Source organism: Elgaria multicarinata, chromosome 23 (genome assembly GCF_023053635.1).
Source record: "Elgaria multicarinata webbii isolate HBS135686 ecotype San Diego chromosome 23, rElgMul1.1.pri, whole genome shotgun sequence".
In the NCBI taxonomy this organism is placed as follows: domain Eukaryota; kingdom Metazoa; phylum Chordata; class Lepidosauria; order Squamata; family Anguidae; genus Elgaria; species Elgaria multicarinata.
The window spans coordinates 9,434,554-9,457,534 of record NC_086193.1 but is presented as its reverse complement, the minus strand read 5'-3'; the positions used below and the strand labels follow the sequence as shown (position 1 = coordinate 9,457,534).

Here is a 22,981-nt window from a genome sequence, read left to right as displayed (position 1 = left end):
CCAGCAACATGGCCATGGCCGTTGGTGGATCTCTGTGACTCAAGCTGGCGACGGGCCCATCTCAGCGGTGGGGTGTTCTTGGCCAAGCTGGAGAGTGGAGAAGAGGAAGACCATGGTAAGTCCCCGCAGGGTGTGGGGGAGAGAGATAACGTCTTGGCATCCTGTTCTAAGAACCACCCTTGCGCTGCTCGGAAACGCGGATCAACGTTGTGTCAGACAATGGTGCCAGTAAATGTGAGCGAGGGAGCAAGCCCCCCAACGCACCTTCCACTGACCAAGTAGCTCACGCCCATGTCGATGGCCCTGGTGCTCACTTGAAGAAAAGCTGTTTTTCAGTTCTACGGACTCCTAAATGGGAAATGAGATACATCTTTGCTGAAATACCGCCGGCGAAGGAGAAAGGCATTATCTGTTGTTTGTCTCTGCTGCACCTTTATTTATCATTGCATTTATTTCCCGCCTTTTTTCCTCCAAGGCGGCATACATAATCCTCCTCCTCCTCTCCATTTTTATCCTCACAACAACAACCCTGTGAGGTAGGTTGGGCTGAGAGTCTGTGACTGGCCAGTGGGCTTCCATGGCTGAGTAGGCACTAGAACCTGGATCTCCTGACTCCCAGTCCAACACGCTAGCCAATATACCACACTGACTCCTCTGGGTTTCTTAAAATACAAAACAGTAAAATGAATCAATTTTTGAAGAAGATAAAGTGGGTGACCCACTTTAGCAGCATGACAAGTTACAAATCAGATACTGGGAGCCCAAGTTTTAAAATCACAATTTAAAAGGCCTAGCATGGGTGGAAGAATTAATAGAATCAGAGAATAGTAGAGTTGGAAGGGGCCTCTAAGGCCATCCAGTCCAACCCCCTGCTCAATGCAGGAATCCACCCTAAAGCATCCCTGACAGATGGTAGTCCAGCTGCCTCTTGAAGGCCTCTAGTGTGGGACAGCCCACAACCTCCCTAGGTCACTGGTTCCATTGTCGTACTGCTCTAACAGTGAGGAAGTTTTTCCTGATATCCAGCCGGAATCTGGCTTCCTGTAACTTCAGCCCATTATTCCGTGTCCTGCACTCTGTGATGATGGATAATTGCTTGACCTGCTGTTGAAAATACCATAACAAAGGCCGCAGGCAAGCCTCTTTGGGGAGGCTTTTCCACAGCTGTGGTGCCATCACTAAGTAGGCCATCTCCCTAGTCATGTGGCCACTGAAAAGGGACACAAATTAGCCTTCGCCAACTTATATGCACAGATGCAAGTTTGGAAGTTCTTCTTATAATTTCAGTGGAAACAGAGTACATCTCACCAAGGTTTGAAGGCTGGAAGCAGGGGGCCATCAGTGTCCACTGCTCAGTTTGTTGTCCAGAGGCTTTTATGAACAATTTCAAGGCCTGACTTTCCCTTTGGAAAGATCTTGTTCTTTAAACTTTGGACTGGAGAGCCTTTCGAACTGGAGGAAAGTACTCCGACAGCTCTTCAAATAGAGGACCGTCCGTTGTAATACAGGCGCTCATCATGACAGTGTCCCATGTCAACATCAAAGGAAGACCTCCAAAATGCAGGCACCTTTGTCCATCCATAAGAAGAGCCCTGCTGGATCAGACTGGGGGTCCATCTAGTCCAGTGCTCTGTTCGTACAGTGGCTGACCAGCCGTTGACCAGGGCAGCACAACGTGCAACAGCACCCTCCCACCCATGGTCCCCAGCAACTGGTGCAGACTGGCTTACTGCCTCTGATACTGGAAACTGCACTTAGCCATCAGGACACCAAACTAGTTCTAACCGTTGTCATCTTCTGCAGGAGGACAACTTTGGTAAACTGAATGGGTCTTCATTGCATGTTCCAAACCAAGCGACCTCAAGATACTTTGGGGAAAAATACACTGTTTCTGGGGAAAAAACATCCACCCCCACCCACCCCAGCTTCTGTGTGGTGTAGTGGCTAAAGTGTTGGACTGGGAGTCAGGAGATCCGGGTTCGAGTCCCCACTCAGCCATGGAAACCCACTGGGTGACTTTGGACCAGTCACAGACTCTCAGCCCAACCTAGGGAGGTGGTGGGCTCTCCCACACTAGAGGCCTTCAAGAGGCAGCTGGACAAGCATCTGTCGGGGATGCTTTAGGGTGGATTCCTGCATTGAGCAGGGGGTTGGACTCGATGGCCTTGTAGGCCTCTTCCAACTCTACTATTCTATGATTCTATGATACCTCACAGGGTTGTTGTTGTGAGGATAAAATGGAGAGGAGGAGGAGGATTATGTACGCCGCCTTGGCTTCCTAGGAGGAAAAAAGGCGGGCTATAAATGCAATAATAAATAAATATTGCAGCTATGCTCAGAGGGAGCACAGAATTCTTAGGAGCTGGGAGTAGGAGATGAAATCCATATCCCTGCTAAGCAAAAAAAAGTGCTGGCATTGCATCCCCCGTGAGCCCTGGTTCGACTCCGCCACTAAACCAAAAGTCAACATTAAAAATAGCAGCCGCTGAAACGCCGCTTCTCTCAAAGTGAAAACGCGTTGGCTGAGGGGTGTTTTTTTTTCAAAGGTGGTGTAGAGAATCTACTCCTCACTGAGGTGGTCGACCTAGGTCTGGGGTGTACCCATGGCTGGCGTCAATGTTAGGCATGATTGGGTGTCTGTTGAGGGCCCGTTCTGATCCTTGCAACCTACTTATTCACCTGGTCCTTCTTCTTAGCTTCTCACTCTGTCCCAGACAGTGGAGTTGGAGAGAAAAGCCTTTTACCAGCTTGGGCTGGCTCACCAACTACAGCCTCCTCTGGACAGGGGTAGCTTAGCAACAGTGGTATAGGCATTAGTAACTTCAAGGCTGGATTGCTGCAATAAGCTCTACACAGGGCTGCCCTTAAAGCTGTTTTGGAAGTTGTAGCTGTTGCAGAACGCAGCAGCTTGGCTGTTGTATAGTGTTGGTTATCACCTTTAAAGCCCTACATGGTTTGGGTTCAGGCTACCTGCGGGATCGCCTTCTCCCATACAATCCGCCCCGCACACTCAGGTCCTCTGGGAAGAATCTACTTCAGCTAGCAAAAACTAGATTAACAACTGTTAACCAGAGGACCTTCTCTTCTGCTGCTCCGACTGTGGAACGGCCTGCCGGAGGAGACTCGTCAACTTAACAGTCTACTAGCATTCAAGAAAGCTATAAAGACTGATCTCTTTCAGCAGGCCTATCCAGTGGTATTTTAAGATGTTGTTTTTAGGATGTTTTTGACAATGTATATTATGTTTTAATTCAGTTGTATGTATTTTATCGCTTGTTGTTGTTCCATGCCTTGGTCAAGATGGAGAGGCAGGTAAGAAATAGATTTATTATTGTTGTTGTTGTTGTTGTCATCGTCAGGAACTGCCTTTTTTCAGCATACCACTCCTTTAGGGTGACCCTATGAAAAAGAGGACCGGGCTTCTGTATCTTTAACAGTTGTATTGAAAAGGGAACTTCTGCAGGTGTCATTTGTATATATATGGGGAACCTGGTGAAATCCCCTCTCCATCACAACAGTTGAAGCTGCAGGAGCCCTGCCCTCTTTTGTATCTAGTCACTCTAGTATAGCTCCTGCAGCTTTAACGGCTGTGATGAAGAGGGAATTTCACCAGGTTCCCCATATATACAAATGACACCTGCTGAAATTCCCTTTTCTACGCAACTGTTAAAGATGCAGGAGCCCTGTCCTCCTTTTCATAGGGTCACCCTAATTATACAGAGGAGTGTTCCGTCATGTATCCTACCTCCCAAATCGCCTCTGAAGTGGTACAGCTTAGAGCCAAGTTTGCCACCTCAATGTGGACTAGGCCCTTGATCGGTTCTTCATCTCAGCCAACTCCAACCACAAGTTACGTATTGCCTTCCTGTCGCCGAAGCTCACGTGCCAGACAGGAAACCCTGCTTATCCACTAGGCGGGGAGTGCCTCCTGCTTCAGATGAGGCGAAACCCAGAGCAACGACTCATACAGGGTTGCAGTTTGAGGCCTTCTCTGCAGCCGGTTTCTCGTTGAACGAAAGCCTGAGAAAGGGGTGCACCATTCTGTTGACTTTGTTACTCGAGCGAGACCGTTTGAGAATGGACGGCTTGAGATTGGGCACCAAGCTGTTCCCCTTCCTTGCAACCTTTTCAAAATGACGGCCCATAAAATGTACAGGCGGCTTTCTCAACCCCCTGAGTTCCCTTTTCCTCCTTCCTTTTAACTGAAGTTCTTCAGGCCACGGTGCAAAACCTCAGAGGAAGCAGCTTGCTGTGCATCAATCAAAAACTGAAGGAAGCTGGTGGCAATTTGTAAATGGTGCCTGCTCAGAGGGAAATCGAACCAGGTTTAAGCGAACAACTCTTATTTGGCCCGACTGACAAGCCACCCAGTAACCATGGGCTGTTTTAGGGCAATAGCTGGCTTGTCAAGGACCCCAATTCCCCACCCTCGTTGGGTTTGTGTGTACAGTGCACCAACGTCATCGATCGCATCTTCAAAATGGCCACTAGGAGAAGCCCCATGGGGGAATTGATCCACGGTGGCTTCTCGTCACGTGTGAACCAGGCTTTTGGAGTTTAGGAGCGTTATGTCATCAGCTCAGTTTGTCCCTATTTATCAGTTTGCCCCTATTTATTGGGGATTTCTTCCAGAGATTTGCTCTCCTTCGTTTATTCAGTGGTACAGTGAATAAACGAAGTTTTAGAAACTGGATTTGCAGTACAATCCTATGGCGATCGTAAGCTGATGGACCTGGACCTGGACCTGATGGATCTGGACCTGATTAGGGTGACCCTATGAAAAGGAGGACCGGGCTCCTGTATCTTTAACAATTGTGTTGTAAAGGGAATTTCAGCAGGTGTCATTTGTATATATGGGGAACCTCGTGAAATTTCCTCTTCATCACAACAGTTAAAGTTGCCCTCTTTTCAATTTGGACACTCTAGTATAGCTCCTGCAGCTTTAACTGTTGTGATGAAGAGGGAATTTCACCAGGTTCTCCATATATACAAATGACACCTGCTGAAATTCCCTTTTCTATGCAACTGTTAAAGATACAGGAGCCCTGTCCTCCTTTTCATATGGTCACCCTAGACCTGATGCAGGAGCTCTGCATTTTGTTTAGACAGGACTCACTGGGGAAAGTCGGAGTGAGAGGGAAGAAGTCTGGGGAGGCCTCAGGGTATGTCGTATCCTGGCCTCCCCACTCTGCTCCTTTCCCCGCTCACTAGCACGCCCTTTATCCCCTCTCTGAGGTCGCCTTTATGGATCTCTCTGCACCAGTTGCAAGGGACAGGGGCAAAACACCATCTCCAACCTTGGATTCCTGAATCCAAAAAACCCTATGCCCCCCGCTCCGGATGATGTCACGGGTAGGGTTGCCACATGGAAAGGAGGACCGAGTTCCTGTATCTTTAGCAGTGTCATAGAAAAGGGAATTTCAGCAGGTGTCATTTGTGGGCATGCAGCACCTGGTGAAACCCCCTCTTCATCACAACGGGTAAAGCTGCAGGAGCCCTGCCCTCTTTTGTATCAGGTCACTCTAGCGCTGCATGCCTACAAATGACACCTGCTGAAATTTTGTTTTCTACACAACTGTTAAATAATAATAATAATAATAATAATAATAATAATAATAATAATAATTTTATTTCTTACCCGCCTCTCCGTTCTGATCGTGGTGTGGAACAACAGTAAATAGAAAATACATAAAACTGAATTAAAACATAATATGTATTGTTAAAAACATCCTAAAAACATCTTAAAACCAGTTGCAAGAGGTAGGGGAGGATTCCTGACTCTGGGGTCAAAACCCTGTCTTTGACCTTGGATTCAGAAATCCAAAAAAAAAACAAAAAAACATACAGGAGCTCTGTCCTCCTTTCCATATGGTCACCCGAGGAGGCATTGAACTGCTCCCTTAACAGTCTTTCCAGTGCGGTTCTCCCACCCATCAGCTTCATGGGATGACCCCGTTGGGTTCTAGTATTTTGAGAGAGGGAGAAAAATGTCTCCCGGTCCACATTCTCCACACCAGGCCTAAATTCGTACACCTCTATCATGTCTCCCCTCGGCCTCCTTTTTTCCAAGCTAAACAATCCCAGTTAATGAAACCTTCCCTCCTAGGGGGGTGTTCCAGCCCCTTAGATCATTTTAGTTGCCCTTTTCCAGCACTTTTCCCAGCTCTACAATACTAGGGTGACCATCTGAAAAGGAGGACCAGGCTCCTATATCTTTAACAGTTGCATAGAGAAGGAAATTTCAGCAGGTGTCATTTGTATATATGGGGAACCTGCTGAAATTCCCTCCTCAGCACAACAGTTAAAGCTGCAGGAGCTATACTAGAGTGACCAGATTTAAAAGAGGGCAGCTTTAACGGTTGTGACGAAGAGGGAATTTCACCAGGTTCTCCATATATACAAATGACACCTGCTGACATTTCTTTTTCAATACAATTGTTAAAGATACAGGAGCCCGGTCCTCCTTTTCCTATGGTCACCCTATACAATACAGAGGAGGGTTTTCCAGAGGGTGGGGCTGCTAGAGAGAAGGCCGGCCATTGTGGTTCTTCATGGCGGCATTCCTTTCATTTTGGAATGATAGGCAAGACCTCCTCCGATTATCTTAAATTTTGTCTGGGAATGTATGAGGGAAGGCGGTCAGCTAAATAGGTCTGCAATGTTTTGGCTTAAGACACCCCACCTCGGCTGCAATGCAGATCCCTCCCCTAACAGATTTTGACTGAAGTAATATGGACCTTGACAGGGAAAATGGTTCTCTCAACTATCTATGATGGATAGTTGATCTATCTGTGAAAACAAAGGCCTAGATAATGTGACCCATTTTTCTTAGCTTGTGTCATGGCTAACCCTACTGCCCCTGTTTTGGGAGAAGGTGTTTCAGGTCATCAATCAGACTCAGATTCGGAACTAGAGGAGGTGGTGCCAGATACCAGCCAGCTTGTTTGAGTGTGGGAGAAAGCTCTCACGGGCGATTCACCAGCCCTTTCCAGAGCTTATCTCCTCAAGGCCAAATCCTACACACTCAGTGGGAAGTGAGCTTTCTTCCGGAGGAGAGCGCCCCAGCAAGCTAGCTGATGCTAGGGTCCACCAGAAGCTCAAACGCACGGAGCGGAAGGAAGGCGTGAGAAAGTCAGTCCGACTAGGATTGCGCCAGAACCTGCCTCCACACCAGGCTCTCTGAAGTTACGAGTGTTTGGGGAAAGGCTTCCTGTTCTCCTCAATCGGACAATTGTCTCGCTTAATTTGCAGAGTTTTGCCTAGGGGGATGTTTCCGAGAGATTAGACTCTCTTCAGGTGGAAGAGATGTTTGTTGCTTAATAAAAGCTTTGTGGATTACCTAGCAGGCCTCTTCATTTGCCTCCCATCGAAAGCAGGAGTTTCCAGAGAAACACGACAGTTTGTCCAGGATGTGCCTCCCCCAGAATGAAATTTATTTATTTATGTCATTTATTGGCAATATTTATATTCTGCTCCGCATTCAAACTTTCGGAGCAGTGAACAGATAAAATAGAATAAAAACGGAGAAGAAACATAATAAAAGTACATTTTTTCAAAAGAAACAACATGCAAAATAAACCACGGCCGGTCATGAAGGAAAGGCTTCCTGGAACAACCACATTTTCAGGAGGCGCCGGAAGGAATACAAAGTTGGCACCTGCCTGACCTCCAGAGGCAGGGAGTTCCATAGGAGGGGGGCCACCACGGTGAAGGCTCTTCCCCTGGTGCATTGCATGCATATTAAGAAATTGCTTTCTTAATATGCATCTCAATGACCAACTGGTCAACACAGGATCTTGTGGTAGACTTATTTTCGGAGGAGGATGTGTTTGCCCAATCCGGGTCCCTCCAAACAGCAGCTAAGGAAAGTTAAGGTAGCAATTTGAAACAATTGTCAGTCGATTATAAAGGAGATCCATTAATCTGAATGCACCAAATCTAGATTCAAGAATAATTGTTGGAAGTTATTATATAGGATTTGTTTTACCCATGTCTCTTGTGCGAAATTGGAAAACTTAACTTAAATTGGGGGACTTTGCATGTTGGGGCAAAAAATCCCAACTTCAAGTATAAACTGATGGGATCTGAACAAGCAGCAACCAACCAATAAAGACATCTCGGGGTTGTGGCGGACAGCTTGATGAGAATGTCAACCCAGCGTGTAGCAGATGTGAAAAGGGCAAATTCTATCTTAGGCATAATTTGAAAAGAAACTGAGAATAAATCTGCCAGTATCATATTGCCTTAATTCAAATCTCTGGAGCAACCCCACTTGAAATACTGTCACAGCACCTGAAAAAAGATATTGTAGATAGTGCAGAAAAGGGCAACGAAAATTATTAAGGGGCTGGAACATCTCCCCTATGAGGGAAGGTTGCATCAACTGGGATTGTTGAGCTTGGAAAAAAGGAGGCTAAGGGGAGACATGACAGAGGTGGACAAAACGATGCATGGTGTGGAGAATGGGGGATATAGGAAGACATTTTTCTCCTTCTCCCATAATACTAGAACGCAAAGGGGTTTGATATTATGAGACTGACTGGTGGGAGATTAAGGACAGATAAAAGGAAAGACTTCTCGACAGCGCACGTAGTTAAACTAAGAAATTTGCTACCACAATACACAGTGATAGCCATCAATTTGGATGGCTTTCAAAGGGGGGTTGCATCAATTCGTGGAGAAGACAATCAATGGCTACTAGTCCTGATGGCTATGTGGTACCTCCAGTATCAGAGACACTAAGCCTGTCTGCACCAGTTGCTGGGGAACATAGGTGGGAGGGTGCTGAAGCACTCATGTTCTACTTGTGGGTTTTCCCTGGTCGACAGCTGGTTGGCCACAGTGTGGACAAATTCCTGGACTAGATGGACCTTGGTCTGATCCAGCAGGACTCTTCCAAAGTTCTTATTTTGAACCAAATGCCAATCGATTGCAAAGGGAATCCAATAACATGAGTGAACCAGGTCAAAATTCAAGAATAGTTATTGGAAGTTATTACTGTTTGTTTTATCTACGTCTCATATGAGAAACAGGGAAACTTAACTGTCCATGATTTATTGTCTACATTTTTTCATCATCATCATCATCATCTGTATTGCTTGAAATGCACTATGGCAGGGGAAGGGATCCTCCAGCCTTTGGGCTGAATGAATCCCACAGAGGTTCTCAATCTGGCCTGTGGAGGAATCTCTGTGGACTCCACCCCGCTCCTAGGCTCCTCCCCCATATTAATTTTTCTCTGTGCAGACAGCAGCTCAGAGCAGTATGCTCCTCTGTACAAAGAGAAAGGCAAAGTGGGTGGGGCAGCTGGTGTCAGGGAGGGGCTTCATGAATGGGCCCACCCACTGTCATCATCCAAGGCATCGGATTGGCCCAGGGGGAAATCCACCCCACAGACAAAAATAAGCTCCCTCCCTGTGGGCTATGTCAATCTTCCCTGTTGACGGATGCTCCAGATGCAACTCCCATCATCCTTGACTATGCTGGCTGTGGCTGATGGGAGTTGTAGGCCAAAACATTTGGAGGGACCCGGATTGGGCAAAGCTGTCCCTATAGCTATAAGGGATCATTATTCATTGTAGCAGTAACCTGACTCAGGATTAATGTCTGATGGACTAATTCTCTCTCTCTCTCTCTCTCTCTCTCTCCTCCTACACACCCCAGGGGAGCAAAGAGAGATTCCACTGGCAGAGTCACAATGTCAAACAGAGTGGCGTGGACGACATGGTCCTGCTCTCCAAGATCAACGAAGATGCCATTGTTGAAAATCTAAAAAAGCGTTTCATGGATGATTATATTTTTGTATCCTTTGATTTAAAGAGAGAGAGGTATGGGGGTGGGGAGGATACATTAAAAATAAAGTCCTAAGCATGTTTGAGTATCAAAAGCCCTATTGGGTGAACATCTCTGCAATCATTTCAAGAACCTTGCAAGGTAGGTCCATCTATTGTCCTCTCTAGGGAAAGCTTTTGTAAAATATTCTAGGAAAGGGATTACATGACACCAAGGCATCAGATAACGGATGGGAATTAAACAGGGGCTCTGTTGGAGATGTAGCAATGGGTGGAGATTTAAGCCAGATCAACTGTGCTGGTGGAAGTAGACTTCCTCCTCCTTCCCACGGCAGCTCCTCCAGTCCCCTGAAAATGCTACATAGAGAGTCAGGGGACCCTGCTGAATGGGGTGAGCTGTGGGGGAGAGGGGAGATCTGCCAAAATTAGGCAGAGCGTTCTTCCACAAACAGACCATTTCCTCTTCAGGGAGGGAAATTCTGGATACAACCCATAAATGAGTGCATCTTTCATAGAAATTTAGAGTTCGAAGACACCTCAGAGGTCATCTAGTCCACCTCCTATTCAGTGCAGGATCTACAATGCAGGATGCACCTGCAGTGTTCCTGGCAGATGGCAGCTTCTGCTTAAATATCACCAGCCATCACATCTCACATTTTTGGCAGCTGTCAACTGACTGCCAGTTCTTGGCCCATGTTCAAATGTTCCATGAAACCGAGATCCTGGTGATGGTTAAAGAATTCCCCTGCTAACAACTTCCCAAAAATGCTTTTGAAAACCACCATTTGGTGGTAATATTTTTCACAGTTGCTTCAACTTTTCATTAATAATATTTATTTATTTATTTATTTATTTAAATTAATAATAATAATTGTACCCTGAGCTTGGTTTTCTAACATAAAAGACAAAGACCTGTGAATCATTCACATTTAAAGAAACCCCACCTAAAAAGGTTAAAGGTTATCATAATTAATTACCTTTAAGCAAATAAGAAGAAGGGAGTATCATTGTTTCAGAATAGCAGTTAAGTAATTATAACCAGGTCGCATGAGGAATGGCAGAACAAGCTGGGTATTTAAGCTAGAGAAGATCAAGGAAGCCATACTAGGGGTCCTAGACAGTGTCTGGGCAGGGTGGCATAAGATACTTAGGGTTCTTGGATCCAAGGTCGGACCAAGTGCTCTGACCTCGGAGCCAGGAATCTGAGCGCTTTTCCTCTCCTCCTCCTCTTCATAGCTGGCAGGGAGAGAACCACATCAGCTGCCTCTCCAAGATGATAAAAGCAACCTTGGAGAAAAGGGAAAGAGGCGGTTCTGTGAGCGGGGAGGAGAGAGGACTGGGGAGGCCAACTTACGCCATATCCAGAGGCCTCCCCAGCCTCCTTTCCTTCCTGTCCACGACGCTTCAGATACACAGGTGAAAAAGCCTCAGCTAGACAGGCGGAAAAAACTCAGCTAGATGGGTGAAAAAAACTCTGCTAGATGCGGGGGGGGGGGGGAACCTCAGCTAGATGGGCAACTTCATAATCACAGCTTTAACTGCTGTGATAAAGAGGGGATTTCACCAGGTGCTGCATGCATACAAATGGCACCTACTGAAATTTCCTTTTCTATACAACTGTTAAAGATACAGGAGCCCTGTCCTCCTTTCTATATGTTCACCCTAGTTTGATCCATTCCCCAAGAAACTGTTTGTCTGTCCCTCTATTCATTCAGTTTATGAGTCACCCTATAGCTGAAACTCTCAGACTTATAGTCCAAAAGTCAACCTAAAACATCTGTGTGCTGAATTGGTCACCTGATCCACAAGAGTTTGTTTTTTCTTCTCTCCTCGCTTTTTCTGGCACACTTTCCCTCTTTTCCCTGCAGTCCTGACTCAGAGGACCAAGTTCTCATTTTCTGGAGGCTGCAGGAAAAGTAGCAGCCTGTTTGCAGCTGGACGTGGAAAGCCTCAGTCTTGCATATGTCACTGCCCCCCCACACACACACACCGCGTGGGCTTCCGCTTTAAGAAAAAGAAGGCGGGAAAAACACCTTGTGGTTTGTGGCTCTTTTCGTACTTCCTTTGACTGCCTCATCTCCAAATTTGGCCACCCCAGATGAGTGGTAAGACATTCTAGATCCAGGTTTTGGAGGGCTTTTAGGACGGGTAGCTTCAGTAGCCCCATACCAAGGGTGGGGAGCTAACCCTGAGCACTTTCCCCACTGCCCATTTATTTAGGGTGACCCTATGGAAAGGAGGACAGGGCTTCTGTATCTTTAACAGTTGCATAGAAAAGGGAATTTCTGCAGGTGTCATTTGTATATATGGGCAACCTGGTGAAATTCCCTCTTCATCACAGCAGTTAAAGCTGCAGGAGCTATACTAGAGTGATCAGATTTAAAAGAGGGCAGCTTTACCTGTGGCGATGAAGAGGGAATTTCACCAGGATCCCCATATATACAAATGACACCTGTTAAAATTCCCTTTTCAATACAACCGTTAAAAATACAGGACCCCTGTGTTCCTTTTCATAGGGTCACCCTAGTTTAAACCATGGTTAGGTAGCCATCATGGTTCACATGGCATGCTAAGTAGGGTGACCCTATGAAAAGGAGGACAGGGCTCCTGTATCTTTAACAGTTCTATTGAAAAGGGAATTTCAGCAGGGGTCATTTGTATATATGGGCAACCCGGAGAAATGTCCTCTTCATCACCACAGTTAAAGCTGCATGAGCCCTGCCCTCTTTAAAATCTGGTCACTCTAGTATAGCTCTTGCAGCTTTAACTGTTGTGATGAAGAGGGAATTTCACCAGGTTCTCCATATATACAAATGACACCTGCTGAAATTCCCTTTTCTATACAACTGTTAAAGATACATGAGCCCTGTCCTCTTTTTCATAGGGTCACCCTAGCTTAAGCCGTGACAATCCCTGTAGGAATGCTAGACCTCTCCAGCAAATCCTTTTCTTTGTGACCCATTTAAAGGGAGGTTGGAGTGGGCGGACCCTATGCCAAAATTCCCTTTTCAATGCCGCTGTTAAAGTAGGGTGACCCTATGAAAAGGAGGACAGGGCTCCTGTATCTTTAACAGTTGCACAGAAAAGGGAACTTCAGCAGGTGTCATTTGTATATATGGAGAACCTGGTGAAATGCCCTCTTCATCACAACAGTTAAAGCTGCAGGAGCTATACTAGAGTGACCAGATTTAAAAGAGGGCAGCTTTAACGGTTGTGATTAAGAGGGAATTTCTCCAGGTTCTCCATATATACAAATGACACCTGCTGAAGTTCCCTTTTCTGTGCAACTGTTAAAGATACAGGAGTCCTGTCCTCCTTTTCATATGGGCCAGATCTACACCAAGCAGGATAGGAGACTTTGAAAACAGTTTGAAAACTGTATCTGGAGTGTGTCCTGGGCCCCAACAGTTGTCACTACTGTTATAAACCACTTTAAAGCAGCAGTGTAGATCCTGTCCAAGGTCATCCTAGGTAACGGTAGCTGTGAGAAAGACTAAAAAAACGAGGAGGCCATTTCAAGGTTTGTTGTCCAAGCGCCCTGCAAAACCTGGAGCTGGAACCGTGACGGCAGTGTGCAAAAACACCCTCTTTTGCCGTGGGAAGTCACGTTGCATGTGAAGCTGCCCACAGGAAAGGGCTGGCGTTTGCAACGTGGTTGGTTTGGGGTTTTTGATAAAAACCCACGTCAGTTTTGGCTGTGAAGGGACTTGACTTCTCCAGATCTGTTTTTTTGCTTTGTGGAACAACACACACACACACACACACACACACAGAGGGAGAACCGGAAACTTGTCTTCCTCTTTAAAAAACTAAAGAAAAGAAAATACAAGTTTTTTTTATTTAAAAAAACACACCCTGTATTTCGCTGCTGTTGTGTAAAGACTTCTGTATTCAGGCATGAGTCAATAGGATTCCCCACCCAGCTTTTACCACAAGGCCTAAATGTGGCTTTTGTCGGACGTTTTAACTTCTTCACCTATTTTGGCAGGAGGCAGTGAAAGAAAAAGGGTGGTCCTCCAGATTTTTACATCAAATGAGACAAGTGTTGGAAGTCAAGTTTATCCCCTAATGCCCAATATTATGAATATAAAAATATTGCAGGTCCTACCTAATCCAGGGTGACCATATGCAAAGGAGGACAGGGCTTCTGAATCTTTAACAATTGTATAGAAAAGGGGATTTCAGCAGGTGTTATTTGTATTTCTAGAGTATTGCGTCTAGTATCTAGAGTATTGCGTCCAGTTCTGGGCTCCACAATTCAAGAAGGATGCAGACAAGCTGGAGCGTGTTCAGAGGATGATCAGGGGTCTGGAAACAAAGCCCTATGAAGAGAGACTGAAAGAACTGGGCAGGTTTAGCCTGGACAAGAGAAGATTGAGGGGAGACATGATAGCACTCTTCAAATACTTAAAAGGTTGTCATACAGAGGAGGGCCAGGATCTCTTCTCGATCCTCCCAGAGTGCAGGACACGGAATAACAGGCTCAAGTTAAAGGAAGCCAGATTCTGGCTGGACATCAGGAAAAACTTCCTGACTGTTAGAGCAGTACGACAATGGAACCAGTGACCTAGGGAGGTTGTGGGCTCTCCCACACTAGAGGCCTTCAAGAGGCAGCTGGACAACCCTCTGTCAAAGATACTTTGAGGTGGATTCTTGCATTGAGCAGGGGGTTGGACTCGATGGCCTTGTAGGTCCCTTCCAACTCTGCTATTCTATGATTCAATGATTCTATGTATGCAAGCAGCACCTGGTGAAATCCCCTCTTCATCACAACCATTAAAGCTGCAGGAGCTATGCTAGAGTGACCAGATACAAAAGAAGGCAGCTTTAACAGTTGTGTTGAAGAGGGACTTTCACCAGGTGCTTGCATGCATACAAATGACACCTTTTCTATACAACTATTAAAGATACAGGAGCCCTGTCCTCCTTTCCATAGGGTCACCCTACAGTGCACAAATAAGGAAACTGAATCAAGTGACTTTAAGATCATGAGTGCAATACCGTGGGTGGGTGATCACGCAGCCACAGAAAAGCACATTTTTTGGAGTTGCATTATCCTGTTCCAAGAATAATTCCCATTGCACAGAGAATCAAGTGACTTAGAGACCCTGAGTGCAAATTAGGGGAAATACACACAAATAACAACAGCAATGACCATAACGATGCTGATATCCTCAGAACCATACAGAAGTCTTAGTGCATGTAAGGCAGGAGCTACACTACTGCTTTAAAGCGGTTTATAACAACAGTGACAACTGTTAGGGCACTGGACACACTCCAGATTCAGTTTTCAAACCGTTTTCAAAGTGTCCTGTTCTGCTTGGTGTAGATCTACAGAACAATTAAATGAAGACAAGTTTGAAGGGGTATGAAGGAAATAAATTGAATTTATAAATACAGCAGAAGATGGGAGAATGCCCCCATTGCCATATACAGGTAAGGTGACTAAATGAAAAGGAGGACAGGGCTCCTGTATCTTTAACGGTTGTATTGAAAAGAGAATTTCAGCAGGTGTCATTTGCATGCACGCATCACCTGGTGAAATCCCCTCTTCATCACAACCTTGTGATGAAGGAATCCTGTCCTCTTTTGTATCTGGTCACTCTGGGCAGGGCTCCTGCTGCTTTAACGGTTGTGATGAAGAGGGCATTTCACCAGGTGCTGCCTGCATGCAAATGACACCTGCTGAAACTCCCTTTTCTATACAAGTGTTAAAGTTACAGGAGCCCTGCCTTCCTTTCTGTATGGTCACCCTACATGAGCCTCAGTGGCAGGACTCCCATTGGGCATGCCAGGCACCACGGTGAAAGGCATGCTGGGAGTTGTAGTTTTCATTTTCTGTGGGGACAAGGGAAATCGTGGTGGCCCTGACCATGCATCAGGGAGGGAGGGAGAGAGAGAGAGAGAAAGGAAGAAAGGAAAGAATTTAATTCGTTTTAAAGTTACTTTATAGGCCTAGCACTACCCTACCTTGCAGGGTTGTCATGAGGGTGAAAGAGGCAGAAAAAAGAAACTACTTTCATTCATTTCATTGTTAACTGACAGGCTTAGCACCAGCCTACTACTTAAAGATTTAAAGTAGTTGTTTTATACTGTTGTTTTATACTGTTGTTTTTATACTTTTGATGGTTTTAAATGTTGTATACTTTTTAACGTTCACTGTTTTTAACTTTTGTAAATCGCCCAGAGAGCTTCGGATATGGGGCGGTATATAAATGTAATAAATAAATAAGATGATTACCCTGCAAACATATATCTTAGGGGGCCTAAGCAACACCCAGAGAGCTTCAGCTATGGGGCAGTATATAAATGCAATAAATAAAATAAAATAAATATCAGCTAGTGCATGAACATAGTATTGTTCCTTGTTGCTACTTTCTACACCACTTTGAGATGCTTTTATATATATATATATCTGAAGGTGGTACAGTATAAAAAATATTTACATGAAACAATAATACGTATCTGATGGCCATTGAAGACCACATTTGCTTTTATTTCTCCTCCCATTTTGAATACACCCACACAGGGCCTGTTCAGACAACACGCTAAGCCATGGTTAGGCCGATAACTCTTTCGCAGCAATTGGTTAGTGAGTGTCGTTGAACCATGGTTAGGTCGCCAACATGGTTAGGAGCGGTTCACATGGCACACTAAGTCACAGGTCACATGACACGCAAAGCCATAATAATTAGCTCAAAATGCTTAACCAACATGGTTTAGCATGTTGTCGGAACAGGGCCACAGTGGCCTACGTGAGAGATAACCAAATGCTGCTGGTTTTGAGGTTTGCATCCGAAGGCTGTTTTTGGGAGCCGAGAATGTGTTTCAGCCCAAGGAACGCAAGGTGATATATCGATGTTCCTCCATCTGGACCTTAACAAGTGATGCCCAGACCTATATCGGCCCGGTCCTAATCTCTGTCAACCCGTTCAAACAGATGCCTTACTTCACAGACCGAGAAGTTGAGCTGTACCAAGGAGCGGTAAGGCCTATTGCGGGTGGCCGGATTCACTAGGGCTGTGCTCCGCTCCGTTACGGATCCCCAGATCTGAAGTGGAGCAGGCTGATCCGGACCTCCAAAACCCGGTTCCGGAGCGGAGCGGGGGAGGTCCGGATCGGCTTGGAGCAGAGCGGAATAGTCTGAAGCGATTCAGACCGTTCTGAAGCTCCCGCCAGGTAAGCCCCCCCACCCCCCAGGAAAGTGGGGAGGCTTACCTGGCGATTGCGCCAGGTAAGTGGGGGAGGGGGCAAAATAGGGGCCGAATATCAATCCGGATCTCACTCCAGATCCAGTTCCAGAGTGGATCAGGGGAGGTCCGGACTGACCCAAACCGGTTCAGGGAGGGGGTGCACAGCCCTAGAATTCACTACTTTGACTGCCAAATTTCAAATGCCTTCTTCTTGCTGTTTCACAGCCCTGACTTTATGCCTCCGTTTTGTGTGCTAGGCGCAGTATGAAAATCCACCACACATCTATGCGCTGACCGACAACATGTACCGGAACATGCTTATTGATGGAGAGAACCAATGTGTTATCATCAGGTAAATATCAGAACTCAGGTCCCTGCCAGATGGGGATTCTGGTGTCCGTGGTTGGAGTCTTGGGCTGAGAGGACAGGGCTCCCCAACCTTTTTGATACAAGAGGAACATTGGGCACTCTCACAAGATGGCTGCCATGGGAGCAGCGCTTGCTCATTCATAAAGTGGCTGTCGTGATGGCCACGGCTGGTCATAAACCACCCTTTTCCCAGTAGCCAAATGAGTGAGACTAAAAGAAAACTCACTTGTCTAAGAGGTGGAGACATAAAATCTCTCCACAACATGAAACCACTTTTTAGAACCCAAACCAAGGTAGAGGACAGCATTTCACTTTACAGCCTTCCCATTAAACCTGTAAGAGGTAAAGTAAAATATGACGCAGGGAATGTGGTCGGTTCTAGAAGAGGCACCGTGTTGGAGACCTAGGGCTATAACTTGGAGAGGCAGTATTGAGTAGTGGTTAGAGTGCTGGACTAGGACTTGGGAGAACCTGGTTCTACACCCTGTTAGGCCATGAAGCTGCCTGGGTGACTTTGAGCCAGTCACTGATTCACAGCTTAACCTACCTCACAGGGCAGTTGTGAGGATAAAATGGAGAGAAGGAAGACTATGTAAATTTCTTTGAGTTCCTCACAAGAGGGGAAAAGGCAGGATAAACATAGGGTGACCATAGGAAAAGGAGGACAGGGCTCCTGTATCTTTAACAGTTGTGTTGAAAAGGGAATTTCAGCAGGTGTCATTTGTATGCATGCAGCACCTGGTGCAATTTCCTCTTCATCACAACAGTTAAAGCTGCAGGTGCCCTGCCCTCTTTTAAATTTGGTCACAGTATAGCTGCAGTATAGCTCTTGCAGCTTTAACTGCTGTGATGAAGAGGGAATTTCACCAGGTTCTCCATGTGTACAAATGACACCTGCTGAAATTCCCTTTTCAACACAACTATTAAAGGTACAGGAGCCCAGTCCTCCTTTTCATATGGTCACCCTAATAAACACAATGATGATGATGATACAATATTCTGCAACTGACCAGAGATAACCGTTATAGACATAACAACGCCCTGAGATCCCAGTGATACAGTGCGGGATACAAATGTTTTAATAAATAAATAGACAAAAAAGGGGGGAAACCACTTACCTCATTGACATAGCAATACCTAATGACAAAAATGTTGTGGGAAAGAGAGAGAAATATACGCCACTGGCTATGGAAGTTAAAGAACTAGGGCAGCAGGAAAAGGTCACAATTATTCCATTAGTCTACTGGCATCACATCCAAAAACTACACAGAAAACCTTCAGAAAATGGGCCTACCAAAATACATCCACATCAACATCTAGAAAGCAGTCATACTTGAAACATGCTCAATTGTCACCTACTCACAGGTCCGAACCCTTTGAAAGCCATCCAAATCTGGTGGCCATCGCTACATTTTGTGCTAGCAAGATTAACTCTGCGCCGTGTGTTAAAAATATATATATGGAAATTTGCCTCATTTACAAAAAACCACTGGCTTTATAAGAAATCTATCAACATAAACTACAAATGGGGAACTTTGCAGAAGTGACAGCATTCACTCACTTTCGGAAGGAGCGTTTTCATAGCAACATACAGCTTTTTCTCTGTCTTGTAAATCACCCTCCAACAACATGGTTCCCTCTAGATCTTTGGACTACAGTCCCCATAAACCCCAGCCAGCACAGCTCAGATTGCCTGCAGGGAGATAGGAGTCGTAGTCTTGAGGGATCTCTTTAAAAAAGAAAAAAATCCACTGCTTAATCACTCTGTGGAAAGTGGTATGTAAATCTGAAATAATAATAAAAGTGAAAGATTCAGGGCAGATAAAAGGAAGTTCTTCACATAGTTTTTCTTCACATTAATAATAATGGAGTCCTGCCAGCAAAAAAGACAGCAACCATATTCAACAGAGAACCACAAACTTTTTAGTTTCTCTCCTCCGCCCTCATCATCCCCTGACGAAATCATTGCCACAGATTAGTTGCAGGATATTGGAGTAATTTCCCCTTTTATGCTTGTAAAGTTCAGTAATACATCCACCACCACCAGCTTAAGTTGAATTTCTTGCCCTGTTCACACATGCTGTCCTCTTTTGTATCTGATCACTAGTCTAGCTCCTGCAGAATACTATGCTAGAGTGACAAAGGAGGGCAGGGTTCCTGCAGCTTTAACTGTTGCGATGAAGAGGGGATTTCACCAGGTGCTGCGCGCCTACAAATGGCACCAGCTGAAATTCCCTTCTCTATACAGCTGTTAAAGATACAGCACCCCTGTCCTCCTTTCCATAGGGTCACCCCAGTATTTTGGCCTTGCCCCTTATGCCTTTGGCCATGCCCACCACTGGAATGTGGCCCCCAAGGATTTCTCCAAAATGGGATTTGGGCTCCCATCCTGAAAGAGGTTCAATTCTCCTGTTTTGGTGGAGCAAGGTGTTCCAGGCATATGGGCCAGCCAAGGAGAACAGGTGGAGCTGTTTAAGGGAGCAGAAATTCTGTTGAGTTTTGGGGAAAGACTACAGGCAGAAGGGGCAGCAAGGGAGAATGGGTGGAGCTATGTGGGAGAACTTGAGAGCTATATTAATTCATATGTTTATTGCATATCTCTACCACTAGGGTGACCATAGGAAAAGGAGGACCGGGCTCCTGTATCTTTAACAGTTGTATTGAAAAGGGAATTTCAGCAGGTGTCATTTGTATGCATGCAGCACCTGGTGAAATTCCCTCTTCATCACAACAGTGAAAGCTCCAGGAGCTATACTAGAGTGACCAGATTTAAAAGAGGGCAGGGCACCTTCAGCTTTAACTGTTGTGTTGAAGAGGAAATTTCATGAGGTTCTCCATATATACAAATGACACCTGCTGAAATTCCCTTTTCAATACAACTGTTAAAGAGACAGGAGCCCTGTCCTCCTTTTCACCCCATGGTCACCCCATCTACCACCAACTAGCCGAAGCTCTCTGGGCAGTTCACAAAAATTAAAACCCTCAAGTACAATTCAACATCTAAAACAAACTACAATCTAATGGTATAATATAAAAACACAATCGGGATAAATCTGTATTTAAAATACAGATTTAAAACAGCAAAGTTAAAAGAGTAAGAAGGTAAACTGTTAAAATACTGAGAAAGTAAAAAAAGGCCTTCACCTGGTCTCTGTCTATATGACAGCAGGTTTGCTTCTCATTTAATTTTAACCTGAATTTTAGTTGATTCAAATCTAGCCAACGAGCATCACACTGCTGTGATGCTGTGAGCCACAGCAATTTATCTCCTGCATTTATTTATTTTTGTAGTACACTTATTAATGCACATATGTGCACCTACAAGGCTACGGAGTATAGACGAGGCAAGCTATAAATTTTATCTGCGGAGCTCCACAGATTCATAGAAGAGGAAAAGCGAGCGTGGAAAGGAACGAGGCAGCAGAGGAGGATGTGAGCAGGGGATTGAACACGTCTCCTCTCTCTCGCTGCCTGTTCCCCCCTCTTTGTTTTAATTTTAAAAGCTCCATTTTAATTCAACATTAAAACGGCGGGAATGAATGAGGCAGCCAGAGGACGCGATAGGTGGGAAGGTGGGGAATCAGCCAATCGTTTTGTCCTGCCCTCAAAGCTCTGCCCACGTGTCAAAATGTGATTTAACTCCCCCGTGGACACATAACTATGATGCGGTGCAAACTTGTACGTTGATCAAAAGTTGCGGTAAATCACGAATATGAATATGCGCATGATTGCGGTTAAGAACCCGGCGAATGGCCGGCTGTGTCATTTGTCCTGAAATGCAAATATGCGCATTTGGGTCATAGAATCATAGAATAGTAGAGTTGGAAGGGGCCTATAAGGCCATCCAGTCCAACCCCCTGCTCAATGCAGGAATCCTCCTTAAAGCATACCTGACAGGTGGCTGCCCAGCTGCCTCTTGAAAGCCTCTAGTGTGGGAGAGCCCACCACCTCCCTAGGTCACTGGTTCCATTGTCGTACTGCTGTAACAGTCAGGAAGTTTTTCCTGATGTCCAGCCGGAATCTGGCTTCCTGATCGGCACAGACCAGGCAGGACTTCATGGAAAACACGGCCAAGGGATGGGGGTAAGATTAATTCCTAGAGGAGAAGGAACGTTTTTCCTGATGTCCAGCCGGAATCTGGCTTCCTGTAACTTGAGCCTGTTATTCCGTCTCCTGCACTCTGGGAGGACCGAGAAGAGATCCTGGCCCTCCTCTGTGCGACAACCTTTTAAGTAATTGAAGAGGTCATGGTAAACAAGCTGTTGAAAGGAGTATAACGTAGGTGGTAGGTGAACCTCTCTAGGGAGCTCATTCCAAGCCAGGGTGCCACAGCAGAGAAGGCCCTGCTCCTAGTAGCCACCCACCTAACTTCATATAGAGATTGGGAAGAGGACTCCAACTTTATGGGGCAGAGGCATTTCAGGTTGTTGGAGCTCTCTGGGTATCCATGGAGGGAGAATGAGTGAAGATATTTGAGTGAGCAGGAAACATTGTACAAATATCCAGCGACCTCCAGCTGGAGGTATTGAAGGTTTTCTTTGGGGGTGAAAACCTGAGGATTGGGGCCCTATGGAGCAAGACTGTGGCACCCTAGCTGTGATGAAGCCTTGCTGTCCTCCTGCTTTCTAAGTTCATCCTTTTTTTTCCCATTTTTTGCCCCTCCTTGTTGCACATGTGTGTCTTTTCAGTGGTGAAAGCGGTGCTGGGAAAACCGTGGCAGCGAAATACATCATGGGATACATTTCCAAAGTGTCAGGAGGTGGGGAAAAAGTACAGGTACGTCTCGGGGGCAAAGCACTTGGGTCATATTCTTGCTAACCCGCCCTCCTGGTTTCATATTTGATTCTATGCTTTCCTCTTGGGTTTTAATCTTCAGAGAAGAGAAGCAGCTTTTTGAACAGTCTCAGGTATGTCACTGTGAGTTCAGGGCAGCCTTCCAGCTCTGTGGGACTACGACCCCTATCATCCCCAACCACCATGAGGATGGTGGGAGTTATAGTCCAAAGCATCTGGAAGGCACCCAGCTGGGGACAGCTGGTGTAGGGTAGCTCATTTTATGTTTATAATTCTAATCCTAAAAATGTAAGAATTGGGTTTAAAAAAACAAAAACAACTGTCCTGCCCTAACTAGTTTCGGTTCTTTGAAACTAGTTAGGGCAAAACACAGAGCTGATTACAATAAAAATGGCAAGCGAGTCAAAGTGAAGTACAGTTTAACCAGGTAAACAGGGCTTTATCCAGAGAGGAGTAACTGTAGTCAAATGCACAGGATCTCTGTCGAGCAGAACCAAAATCAAGAAGGCAGCATCAAGCGGAATGCCAAAGACTGATAACACAGAGGTCCAAACATGAATAAGCATCAGGGAAACAAGCCACTAGGCACAAGGAGCTAAAGAAATACCATTGCATCATAGAATCACAGAATAGTAGAGTTTGAAGGGGCCTATAAGGCCATCCAGTTGAACCCCCTTCTCAATACAGGAATCCACCCTAAAGCATCCCTGACAGATGGCTGTCCAGCTGCCTCTTAAAGGCCTCCAGTGTGGGAGAGACCACAACCTCCCTAGGTAACTGGTCCCATTGTCAAACTACTCTAACAGTCAGGAAGTTTTTCCTGATGTCCAGCCA

The 22,981-nt window shown here is 45.6% G+C and overlaps 1 protein-coding gene across 1 annotated transcript in view; it reads left to right on the top strand.

Annotated features, from left to right (window-relative positions):
• MYO1F (myosin IF) overlaps nt 1-22,981 on the top strand; it is a 60,176-nt gene continuing 37,195 nt past the window's right edge. The window contains exons 1-5 of the mRNA XM_063147111.1: nt 1-115; nt 9,664-9,801; nt 16,687-16,776; nt 17,242-17,336; nt 22,042-22,129. Coding sequence (XP_063003181.1) covers nt 113-115; nt 9,664-9,801; nt 16,687-16,776; nt 17,242-17,336; nt 22,042-22,129 — 414 coding nt within the window. The 5' untranslated portion in view covers nt 1-112. The remainder of the gene's footprint in view (nt 116-9,663; nt 9,802-16,686; nt 16,777-17,241; nt 17,337-22,041; nt 22,130-22,981) is intronic.